Source organism: Neolamprologus brichardi, chromosome 6 (assembly GCF_056152115.1).
Source record: "Neolamprologus brichardi isolate AB-2024 chromosome 6, ASM5615211v1, whole genome shotgun sequence".
NCBI classification, from domain to species: domain Eukaryota; kingdom Metazoa; phylum Chordata; class Actinopteri; order Cichliformes; family Cichlidae; genus Neolamprologus; species Neolamprologus brichardi.
In genome coordinates this window covers 37,262,045-37,275,000 of record NC_142109.1, presented here as the reverse complement: position 1 = coordinate 37,275,000, position 12,956 = coordinate 37,262,045, and the positions used below count along the sequence as shown (strand labels likewise).

The window sequence follows — 12,956 nt, the reverse complement described above, 5'->3', positions numbered from 1 at the left end:
ATCCCTGGAAACGGATGATGGATGTGTTTGTGTGCGTTAGTGTGTTTATGGAAGCGCCTCATGCTTCCAGGCTGCTCTCAGAGGTCCTGCAGGTCTCGTCAGCTTCATCGCAGAAACATCAAAGCAGAGAAACCAGAGACGTCTGAGGGTTTATGAGCAGTGGATAGATGCTGCGTGATGCTTTCATAGCTGACTGTCGGCTCACGGCGTTGTTTTCAGAGGCTGCTGATAATGGAGTCATCGGGGTCGGGCTCAGAGTGGGCGCATTTTTCCTCCTTTTGATCTGCAGAAAACACCAAAAGCAATGGTCGTGGACAGCATGGACACGGACGTCCACCTGCACACAGACACACGTCTTCATGCCCTCAAAGTAAAAATGTTCGTCCCAGAGTAGGGTTGCAACTTTTTAGCTATCAAGTACACACAGTGTGACGTGCCCGAGCACTACAGCCAGCTGGGCGTAAATATGCACCGTCTTCACGTTATAATAAAACTGTTGTAAAATGTTCAGCTTATTAATACCTCGTTTTAAGCAATAAAGAAAAATGCAGCCAATGAAATATACAGAAATCACGCGAGCGTTTCCTTTGAAACAAAAACTGGTCAAATACATCAGGAGCTAAAGTTCGCTGGGTTGTTACGCTGCGCAGACCAAACAGGCGTCGCTGTGACTGGAAGAAAGCTATTTGTAAGAGCGCCATCTGTTGGTCAGGACGTGCCACTGCAGGTCAGTATACGGGACATTTAAGGTGGAATAAAGGACAAACCTGCTCGCTGTACGGGACGTCCTGCTGTGCGTTGCCATGTAAATAGTTTGCATTTCATGTGTATGTACTTGCTAAGTACATGTGAACAGATGTTGAATAAAGAGATAAAACAGGAGGTCCCAAAGTCACGTGACAGCTTGAGAGCTCAGTAATTGGTGGACTTGTGGGAAATGTGTAAGTATTTCATTTTTCTCACATAATATAATGTTTGGTTCACAGGTAACACACACACACACACACACACACACACACACACACACACACACACACACACACACACACACACACTCCTGGAGCCTATGGTACGACAACTTTTCTCCGTGCCCCTGGTACACTGTGCAGAAACACTTTGCCACACACACACACACACACACACTCCGGTCATATCCTGGGTAATAACACGCAGCAAACAGGTTTCCCCTGTCAGAGGCGGTGGGGGGAGGGGGTGGAGGTTGGTCGCTGTTCGTCGGGAGCGCGCCTGCTGCTCACGCTCGTCTCTTTTCATTCAGCAGAGCAGAGCGAGGAAGAAGCATTTTCAGGTCTGTATGAAATCCTTCCACATCTCTTATTTATTTCTCTCAGATCAGCTGATTTATTGTTGACAGGACTCACACCCAGCCTCGGGTCACGTGGGGGGGGGGGGGGGGGGGGGGGGGGTTACTCTCTGAAACTTTATTCTGATTCTGTTTTTATGTTTTACTGCCTCTGTCAGTGTGTTTAATCTGTAGGATCAGAGACTCTCTGTGTGTTTCTGTCTCTGCTGCTGAGCTTTGATTTCTCAACATGAGGTTCAGGGGTTGAAATCAGGGCCAAAAGTCTCAGACGAAGGTTAATGCTTCATTTTTAATCTGCTGTGGAGGCAGAGAGGTCTCTACACAGGCAGCAGTCGCTAACAGATGCTCGGAGATATCTGATCCTGCTGCACCAAGACAGGAAAACAAGGAATTGACCTGAACTTATTTGTTATTTTTATTTCTTCTTCATATTTGCATCACAGCTTTATTAAAATTACGGTGTTTTGTAAACAAAATGTGAAACGTGAAAAAAATCGATCACATATCAGCTGATATATTCACGTTATTCTTAAGACAAAATTTTCCGTTTAAATGTTTCTCTTTTTAAATATTTTGTATTATTATTTCTCGGTATTATCATTATGTTATCATATAATCATCAGATCCTAAACATTAAAGCTACTTTCTGTAATTACCATCTGGAAAATACAGCTCACATTGTCACCAGCAGGGGGCAGCACTTAGCCAGCGAGTTTGTTAAAATGTCACCTTTTAGTCTTTTTCTAAACAGTGTTGCCTTTTCTCAGCTCACCGTCGTAAATCAACACTTAAAGGACTTAGACTCACTGCTCCCCCCTGTGGTACAAGCTGGTATTACAATGAAGTATATTTAGTCTAAAATACAACACATGTCTGTTCATCCTTTGTCCAGTATATCCACACCCCCTCCTCTGCACATGCTCAGACCACCTCCACCTCTCTGACTCTGAGCTGTCCCTCTGATGGACTCAGGTCCATCCTGCTCACCGAACGTCTGAACATCTTCAGCTCGACTCCACCGTCTCCAACCATCACAGCAGGCAAGCGACCGTAGTCATGAATACATTTATAACTAAAGTTTTGGGACATGCAAATAGTTCCACAGGGGTCTATTCGTTACTATTTTTAATAATTATTATTATATTATATTAATATTATATTATTATTATTAAAAATAAACATTAAATCTGTTAAAATATATATATACTAAAATTATTATGAGCACTAAAACATTAAGCAGACGTTAAAGCAGTGCAGTTTAATGTTGTGTTATAATGACATATTGCATGAAAGCTTTTTAAACCGTTTCTCGGGGATGTAAGCTCCCGAATCTGTTTAAAAATATATGAATCAATAATCTGTGAAACATTTTAAAACAACAACGGCAGGAAAGACTCGTCCCCACAGGGCACCGCGTGCTGCGCTAAAGGGTTAACGATGAGGTGAGCAGCAGCTCCTTGCAGCACAAAGAACAATCAGGAGGCAGGTTGGTGAGAAGCTCCTGCGTCGAGTTTTCAGAGCTGAGATGCAACATTCCCCAGCCTGCGGGCGAATCTGACGACTGCTGCACACCAAACATCCAGCCTCACCCCGAGCGGCCGGGGTGCAGCAAACACGCAGGGAAAGAAGCCATCAGCGGTCATGGCAGTAATGGTTTTAGAAACACAGGCTGGCCTGAAGGGGGCGCTCTGTTATATGCATTTATGCTCCCAAACCACTTCCTGTTAATTTCACTGTACAGGAACCTGCTATAATTCAGCTGCATGTGCAGCAGGGGGCGCTGTTCCTAGACAAAAACATTTTATTTTAGTCTGTGTACATTTTCTCACGCTGTCCACAAACCCCAGCGTTCTGCTAGTGCGTGCTGATTGGTCGGTTAATGATGTAGGACAGGGCGTCGCCGCGATGGTGGTTTCCAAAAGATCGTTAATATGTTACCTCTGAGCTGCAGCCACTGACTCAAACCCTCCTATTAAAAAATATACAGAAGACAAAAATGTTTGCCCCGTTCAGTCTGGATGAACTCGAGAGCGCCCCCTGCAGCAACCAGTAAGAAGCTCTGTGTTTGTGAGTCTGACTAGCATCAGCCTCAACTGGCCATTAGAGGAACTGCATCTTTCAGTGGGTCCACTTTCAGTCACTGCCAACCGCCAACCATCAACCTTTTGATCGCTGCAACCATGACAGCCTCTAGTTAGCGTCCTCGCTTCTCTGACCTGAGGACTGAGGTGAGCTTCATGACAGCGACCAGTCATAGAAAGGTGTTTTTGATCGGTTCAAACGTGAACTTTGGCCCCTCCCAAATTTCAAAGGTTAACCCTCGCCTTGTTGTCCCGTCCCTGCAGGCGCAGCAGTGCGAGCATGCTGACCTGATCCAAAATGTGCAGCTCGACCAACAGCAGCTCAGCGCTGGCGGGCGTCTTCCCAGATTACGGGATTTCCCCAGACGAGATCCTGGACACCACGCAGGGGAGGGCCTTCTTCGTGGCCACCATAGTCATTGGCGTGGTGCTGGTGGGCATCATGCTGGTGTGCGGCGTGGGGAACTGCCTCTTCATCACCAGCCTCGCCCGCTACAAGCAGCTCAGAAACCTGACCAACCTGCTCATCGCCAACCTAGCCGTGTCGGACGTGCTGGTGGCGGCGATCTGCTGTCCCTTCCTGCTAGACTACTACGTGGTGAAGCAGCTGTCGTGGGAGCACGGCCTGCTGCTCTGCGCCTCCACCAACTACCTGCGCACCGTCTCACTCTACGTGTCCACCAACGCTCTCCTGGCCATCGCCGTGGACAGGTGGGTTCACCTCCGGGAACACAAGCAGACAACACAGAGCCTCTGTTTGTGCTTCGGTTGGTTTGGCGTGTAAATGTTCGGCGTGAGAACATCCTGGGTAACCGCCGTTCAGTTTATAATGTTGCTGAATCTCTGCCACAGCATCAGCACTTAGAGTCAGTGTTGGTCAAGTTGCTTGAAAAAAGTAATCAGTAACTAATTACTGATTACTTCCCCAAAAAAGTAATCCTGTTACTTTACTGATTACTTATTTTCAAAAGTAATTAGTTACTTAGTTACTTTTTAAAAACACGATTTACAACCTGAATAGGTGATAAAGTGATAGATCTTTCAGCCCAATTCTACTTTTTCTACATAATCATCATACAAAATGTAATCAAATGGAAAAGTCTCTTTTTAAAACTTGTTTTATTAGTTTTAATCTTTTAACTTTATGCATCAAGCAAACATTTAATTATCTGCAACATTCTCTGACTGGAAGAAATTTGTTTAATATTTAAACCTATTTTCTGCACATTCCAGCACATAAAATAAAATATTTTTTGTGTTTACACTCAGTCTTTCAAATAGATGCAAGTAAAACACAGCAGAAAATAAATAAAGTCAAAGACTAGCGGTCCTGTTGCTCTATTTTCACCTGTAAAGCAGGAGTGGGGTAGGCGGAGGGTTACCCTGGTGCAGGTGTGCAGCGGTCAGTGGAAGAATCCAAGAGTTTCTCTGTGAGTTTCCCATTACGTCGTAGCTACTCGGTGCTTGCTCGGAAGTTTAGGGGTTTTTTCGCTGTAAAAAGAAGTTTTCTTCCCACGCACAACGGACACTAATGTTTTTGTCACTTTTTATGGAATCAAACTCAAAGTAAGGTCAGTACTTCCACGCTTTAAACGCTGCACGCTCATACTCTCTCTGCACTCGATATATGATCCATTGTTGATCTGCACACAGCTGTTGTCACGAACGTCGCACTCGCTTACGTCACTGTCATGAGACATTCTCGCAAAAAAATCACGGTTTTAGTAACGCAGTAACGCAGCGTTCCTACGGGAAAGTAACGGTAATCTAATTACCGTTTTTTCAATAGTAATCCCTTACTTTACTCGTTACCTGAAAAAAGTAATCGGATTACAGTAACGCGTAACGCGTTACTGCCCATCTCTGCTTAGAGCTGCCCCTCAGTGGGCTTCCAGAAGCTGCCCAATCAGAGGAAAACTGACTTACCCAGAGGGAGGTCTGAGAGTAGGAGGAGCTAAAAAGGTAGTGAGAGGCTCCGTAAAGGCCAGGATAAATGTTTTATTACAGAATAGAAGTATGGAGCAGAAAAGTCTCCTCCTCTTTGAAATGATTGGTAATTATTGCTGATGTTCATGGTTTGGTCCTCTGAAACGACATCAGGGTCCTACCAGGACGGACGTCCTTACAGGTCCATTTAAATCTTAAATATTCACTTTGTGCCTGAAAGATGGCGAGGTCAGTACGACATCACTCGCTGATGAAGATCAGAGCGTCTGGAGTCCTTCTGCTCCTTTCTGACTCTAACGGGATCAAAACCTCCAACATGAGCATCATGCTTGGGCCATATTTGAGTCTTGCTGGGCCGATTCTGGGCCCTGGGCCTTATGTTTGACACCCCTGTGGGAATGCTGCTTCTTTTAAATGACCATCAGCCCGCCCCGGCGTGGGATCCTTGTAATCTCCGATTAATCGAGGTTTTCTCCATTAATGCTTCCTGTCATGTGACCTCAGGTGTGCTTGAGCCGAAGTATGAATGATGTTTGAGTCACGCTAAGAAACCAGATAAGCACTCGAAGCGTGCGAGTGGAAGCGTGTGGCGGCAGCAGCGAGGCCGCTGATGATGTGCAGGGTCCTGACCGTGGCTCCACATCAAGCACATTCCAGAGCGGACCAGCTGACAGTTTACATTCTGCTTCAACACAAGCAGCTCCCGTGAGTGAAACCGGTCAGCTCGCGCTCCGGCGGTCCTGCACGCATCCTTCATCACGCCTGGCTGACGGCTGTTAGTGTTTCCAGAGAGCTTCTGTGTATCTGGGGACAACAAAGTGGTTCCACTTTCCTCGTTATCCTGAGAGCGAACACATCCAAACATCTGGCAGCGTGTCAGAACGACTCCCTCTGCTGCTTCGCTGACATCAAAGCTCAGCTCCTCTGAAACTGCAAACACAGTCTCACATCAACAACACCAGAACCCCCGAGAGGGGACGTCCTCAAAAACTAAAGCTCCATTCAACCAATCTGATCCATTCAGGCAGAAATACCAAGAAAGAAATGTGTCCACAGATTTTAGAGGCGGAAAAGGAGCTCCGCCTTCATAACAGACAAAACGATGACAGCACTGAAAAACAGCAGAAAGACGTGTCCTCACAGTCCCAGGTTCAAACGTCCCGTGTCCAGACGGTGCCATCAGTACGTCTTACTCAGTAAGTCTTACTTTGTAAAAGAGCAAAACCTCCAAAGGGAACAGGATAAAAAGCCAAATCAGAGGCCCTGATAGGGCCTGAGAGGGCCCGAGATGACCTGAGAGGACCTGAGAGGGCCTGATAGGACCTGAGATGACCTGAGAGGACCCGAGAGGGCCTGAGAGGACCTGAGAGGACCTGAGAGGGCCTGAGAGGGCCTGATAGGACCTGAGATGACCTGAGAGGACCCGAGAGGGCCTGAGAGGACCTGAGAGGACCTGAGAGGACCTGAGAGGACCTGAGAGGGCCTGATAGGACCCGAGAGAGCCTGAGAGGACCTGAGAGGACCTGAGAGGGCCTGATAGGACCCGAGAGGACCCGAGAGGACCTGAGAGGACCTGAGAGGACCCGAGAGGACCTGAGAGGACCTGGGAGGACCCGAGAGGACCCGAGAGGACCCGAGAGGACCCGAGAGGACCTGAGAGGACCTGAGAGGACCTGAGAGGGCCTGATAGGACCCGAGAGAGCCTGAGAGGACCTGAGAGGACCTGAGAGGGCCTGATAGGACCCGAGAGAGCCTGAGAGGACCTGAGATGACCTGAGATGACCTGAGAGGGCCTGATAGGACCCGAGAGAGCCTGAGAGGACCTGAGAGGGCCCGAGAGGCCCTGAGAGGGCCCGAGAGGACCTGAGAGGGCCTGATAGGACCTGAGATGACCTGAGAGGGCCTGATAGGACCCGAGAGAGCCCGAGAGGACCTGAGATGACCTGAGATGACCTGAGAGGGCCTGATAGGACCCGAGAGAGCCTGAGAGGACCTGAGAGGGCCCGAGAGGCCCTGAGAGGGCCCGAGAGGACCTGAGAGGGCCTGATAGGACCTGAGATGACCTGAGAGGGCCTGATAGGACCCGAGAGAGCCTGAGAGGACCTGAGAGGGCCCGAGAGGGCCTGAGAGGACCTGAGATGACCTGAGATGACCTGAGAGGGCCTGATAGGACCTGAGATGACCTGAGAGGGCCCGAGAGGGCCTGAGAGGACCTGAGAGGACCTGAGAGGACCTGATAGGACCTGAGAGGGCCCGAGAGAGCCTGAGAGGACCTGAGAGGACCTGATAGGACCTGAGAGGGCCTGAGAGAGCCTGAGAGGACCTGAGAGGACCTGAGAGGGCCCGAGAGGGCCTGAGAGGACCTGAGAGGACCTGATAGGACCTGATAGGACCCGAGAGAGCCTGAGAGGACCTGAGAGGGCCCGAGAGGACCTGAGATGACCTGAGAGGGCCTGAGAGGGCCCGAGAGGGCCCGAGAGGGCCTGAGAGGACCTGAGATGACCTGAGATGACCTGAGAGGGCCTGATAGGACCCGAGAGAGCCTGAGAGGACCTGAGATGACCTGAGAGGGCCTGAGAGGACCTGAGATGACCTGAGATGACCTGAGATGACCTGAGAGGGCCCGAGAGGGCCCGAGAGGACCTGAGATGACCTGAGATGACCTGAGATGACCTGAGAGGGCCTGATAGGACCCGAGAGAGCCTGAGAGGACCTGAGAGGACCTGAGAGGGCCTGAGAGGACCCGGCAGTTTGGTCTGAGACAGGCTCATCGTCCAGCTGCAAGTCCTTCTGGGTCAAAGTAAGACCAACGTTAGATTAATGCAGCGCTGCTATGTGACTGATACTCACAGCTGGACCTTTAGACTGTGATTCATGAAAAATCACAACATTAAAAAATCAGATGATTCAGCTGATTTAGGAAACGTTGACTATATTCTGTTTGTTATGTTGATTTCATCTGATGTTTGTATTTGTTTATAGTGATTCATTAAGGTATGAAGTTATGAAGGAGATATTAATAACAAACCAGACATGTCTGTGGCCCACAGGAGCAAAGGCAAGCCTTTCAGCACACTCTCTCCCCCGGTGGTCGAAGTTAAAAGCACATTTTGGAGACTATAAGTTGCACTTAAAATCCTTTATTTTCTCAAAACTCGACAGTGCGCCTAATAATCCGGAGCGCCTCATGTATGAATCCTGGTTGTGCTTACTGACCTCGAACCGATTTAATGTGGTTAGAGACAAATACAGTCGCCAAAACGGTTTCCGTGTGAAGGGCGCGAAAGCCGGCCCTCCTCCACCTGAGCCAGTTTCCCGTCTGTGTCTGCAGGTACATGGCGATCCTGCACCCGCTGAGGCCTCGTATGAAGCAGCAGACGGCGTGCTGCGTGATCCTGACCATCTGGCTCGTCCCCGTCTTCATCTCCATCCCGTCTGCCTACATGGCCTCAGAGACGACCTACCCACATGTGGACGGTTGCCCCGATAAGACCTTCTGCGCTCAGATCTGGCCCGTGGACCAGCAGGTTTACTACCGCTCTTACTTCCTCCTCGTCTTCGCTCTGGAGTTCGTGGGCCCCGTGTCTGTCATGGCCGTCTGCTACACCCACATCTCCAGAGAGCTGTGGTTTAAAAATGTTCCAGGTTTTCAGACGGTACAGATCCGCAGGAGACTGCAGAAGCGCAGGAGGACCGTGGTGGTGCTGATTCTGGTCCTGGTGGCCTACATCCTGTGCTGGGCGCCGTATTACGGTTTCACCCTGCTGCGGGACTTTTACCCCACCCTCATCTCCACGGACAAGAACTCCCTGGTGGCCTTCTACGTCATCGAGTGCATCGCCATGAGCAACGGGATCATCAACACCCTCTGCTTTGTGAGTGTCCGAAACAGCAGGAAGCAGCTGAATAAGTCCATCAAGGTCCCTCTGAAGCTGGTGAGCTTCGTGGCCACCAAGTGGCTGGATGAAGCTGAGCCGCGGACATCCTCCCTCCGGGTGATGGAGGAGGTGGAGGGTGGCCGGCTGAGGTAGAGCTCAAGCCTTTTAGGAGACACAGAATAAGATCAAGAGCTGATTTGAGCTCCTGATGTTGGAACACTGGCTGACCTGACACTCTTACCAAGAGTCCATCACAGGAACCAAGAACATCTGGAGGAACTCAGGAACTAAACCTGCAGCTACGCTTACTTCTTCTTCTATGGAAGGTACGCAGAGAGCTGAAGTGAGGAGCGAGCTGTGAGGTGTTTGCTCAGCAGAACTGTGGCTGCTGCCTCGTCCATGGAGAGACTTTCTTTTTTGTCGTTTCCAGCTGTTTGTATCTTATGTGGATGAAAACCTTCAGTTATTATTTACAACACTGAGGCCAGAGACCTGTTTAAACTGGATTGCATTGTTAGGGGCGTGGCCTCTCTGACCGACAGGTGGCTGTTGCTGCTAGTGTCACCTGAACTGGACCTCTGCACCATGTTTGTGATGTTGGAGCCTTAAGGAGCATTTTAACGACATCATGTGACCAATAACATGGCTGCTGTGTGGGTAATTGTGGGAAGTTGCTAACTAGCATTAGCTGCAAAGTTATCTAGATATTGTCTGTATCCCAATTCAGGGTCTGCAGCCTCAACGATCCTCAAGGGCCGCGTACTCAAAGACCGCTAAGGCCGGAAGTGCGAGGCTTGTGAAATGGGACGGTCTAGCCTCCGTCGCGCTGCCCAGGTTGCCTAGCAACCATGATACTAACAGCTGGAAACGTTTCATACAGCTTTGTTTGACAGAAATGAAGGAGAAAATCTTTTGTTCATTTGTTTGTTTCTACATGAGCTTTGATCATTCTCTGATTAAGCTCAGCTATTGAACGGCGTTTATTTTAAAGTAAAGGCTTTAAAACCAAGTTAGTACAAACGTCACTAATGTCACATGACTTTGCTGACATGTGGCCAACAGGAATGTTTTAATGTTCTTCGTTATTAAACATTTGCACGTAAATAAGTGACATCATATTCAGTACTTACTTAAAGTTTACTCTTCGGGCGCCCCTCATCCGCCGTTTTTTTCTGCAAAATTATCCACACCCACCGCCGCGCTATGCATTCTGGGATATGTTGGCCCACGAAGTCTACACCGCCACGTCCTTAAAATTCAGGGAAATGAAGGACGCATTTGAGGGACGCATTTCTTTTCTTTTCTTTTTTTTTTTAAACTTTATTTAACAAACAATGAGTATACAACATACGAACAGATGAAGTATACAAAACAACAGAACATGAACACAAAGCCAGGGGTAAAAGAAAAAAGTAACAATTATAAGAATACATATTGTTTTAGAGCCTTTGTGTTGGTGAGTCTGATATTGATTGTATGTACATTTCCACATCCTTAAAAAATGACAGAAATATGGTGTTTTGTTAGTAAACTTACATTTATGGATAAAAAATTTGGCTAAAAGTATTAACAAATTTATCATAAAAAAACATTTATCATACTTCTTGGGGAACTTAAAGAAACAGAATAAAACATTTTCCCATCGTAAAGAAAACTCCCTTAAAATATGGACAATAACAAACCTGCTAAATTCCTTCCAGAGTCTCTGTGTATGAGAACAGTACCAAAAAAGATGTGTCACAGTTTCTGGATGATCCCCACAGAAAGTACAATTAGTATTTATGTCCCTTTTAAATTTGACCATGTAGTGACTGGCTGGATAACATTTATGTAGAATTTTAAATGAGACTTCTTTCACCTTATTTACAATCAAATATTTATGGGGGATCATCCAGACTGTCTTCCACTTGATATCTGGAACATATCGGTTCCAAAAAGATATTATATCTGGGAGAGAGACGATATCTTCTTGGAATAAACTATGTATTCTCTTATTGCTGTTACCAAGTTCCTGTGAAAAGCAGATTTTTCCTATTGGTGACTCAGCTGGATCAGGGAGAGTGACTGAGGTAGATATTGAGCTGTCAGTGTTTTTATATAACATTAAAGTTCCTGAGGGTACGGCACCAAGCACCATTGAGAATTCCTGAACACTGATTGGAAAATTATATAGTGCAATAAAGTCGTTGTAAGTAAGTAGTTGTCCCTCTTTATTAACCAGCTGAGCCACCAATAGGATCCCATTTTGGACCCAAGTTTCCAGGAAAAGTGATTTATTTTTATATAAAATATCTCTGTTGTTCCAGATAAGGTATTTGTGAGGTGAGAAGTTGTGTTTATAAATGAGGGTCCACGCTAAGAGGACCTGCTCATGGAAGGATGAAAGCTTTACAGGGAGTTTCTCAACATTGTAATTACAATTTAAAATAAAATTAAAGCCACCAAAACGAGAAGAAATATGATCTGGTATAAAGTTCCAGATAGAGGTAGGGTTTTTAAGAAAATGTTTAGCCCAATTAATTTTGAAAGTGTTATTTAAAGTAGAAAAGTCTAAGACGTTAAGCTTGAGGGCCGCGTTTCGAGCAGCCTTTGAATTGGGACAGCCTTCGTCGTGTCGCTGTGACGTAATCGGCCTTAAAATGCGCCTTTAAGGCTGCAGACCCTGAGTTGGGACACAGCCGTGGTCACGTCCGACTGCCACCGTGGCAACAGCTACGAAGCTGAAGTGAGGCAGGGAGACGTGTCGACCACCCCTCAGTGTTCAGGGGCCTCAGTTAAAGTGACATAATCAGAGTTTGGTGTGACCTCCGTCTGCCCTCACAGGTCGACCACCTCTCCTCCTGCCTCTTCTTCTTCTGTGGATTTCAGCCCGACTCCCCGACGTGCTCCTGCTGTTCGAAATAAAACTGTTAGTAATGCAGCAGGCTGCGTGCACATGCACGCTTCTCCGCTCATATTCATGTCAAATAAAGATGCATTTTTAAGCTTGTAATGATGGAGGAGAGCTGGTGTTCGTGCAGCTTTCAGAGGCTGTTTTGTACCTCGGTGCTCTCTGCGTGGGCTCGTTTGATCTTTACACCAAACTTCGCCTCTTGAGGCCTCATCAGTTCAGCCTCCGCCATCGTCTCCACCCTCAGACCCCGTCACAGCTCTGTGAAGCCGGTCTCTTATTTATGTTCATGCAGCAGCTTCAGACGCACAGACTCAGCCAGCGTCCTCTGCAGCAGCATCGAGTGAGTTTACACTGAAACCAATGCTGCCTGTTCTTCCTCACATCAGCGTTTCTGACCTTTCTTCGGTGTGTGCAGCGCTGTATCACAGCTTTGATCTGCATATCTGTAATGCTGCTGTTGTATAATCAGCTTAGCAACGATGAAGGCGAACCTGAAGAGAACAATGACTCGATACAGTCCCTCCCTGCTGATGTGCTTTGTGTGCCCATGTTAGTGTTTTAATATTCATTGCGTTGCAAATAAAAAGTGTCTGAACTGGGCGAAGCAAACAGCTACAGCTCTGTGGAAACTAACTCTTCTTAAATCATGAACGACCTGGAGCTAAGTCCAGTTTCACTGCCAGGCCTGGTTTAAGTCCAGACTTTGGGCCAATCAGAGGCGGAGCTGCTGGTTCCCTGAGTCCCAGCAGCCAGATGTCACACGACCACCGTGGCTGCTGCTGCTGCTGGGATGTTTCTGGATGAAACGCAGAAAGTTCAGCTTCTGTCTCGTCAGC

At 47.6% G+C, this 12,956-nt stretch overlaps 1 protein-coding gene across 1 annotated transcript; it reads left to right on the top strand.

Moving 5' to 3' along the window:
• The first annotated feature begins 3,700 nt into the window (after window positions 1-3,700).
• On the top strand, window positions 3,701-9,380 carry prokr1a (prokineticin receptor 1a). Its single transcript, XM_087842305.1, has 2 exons — window positions 3,701-4,113; window positions 8,681-9,380. Exons 1-2 carry the CDS (start codon window positions 3,701-3,703, stop codon window positions 9,378-9,380), a joined length of 1,113 nt encoding a protein of 370 aa, XP_087698431.1.
• The last annotated feature ends 3,576 nt before the right edge of the window (window positions 9,381-12,956 follow it).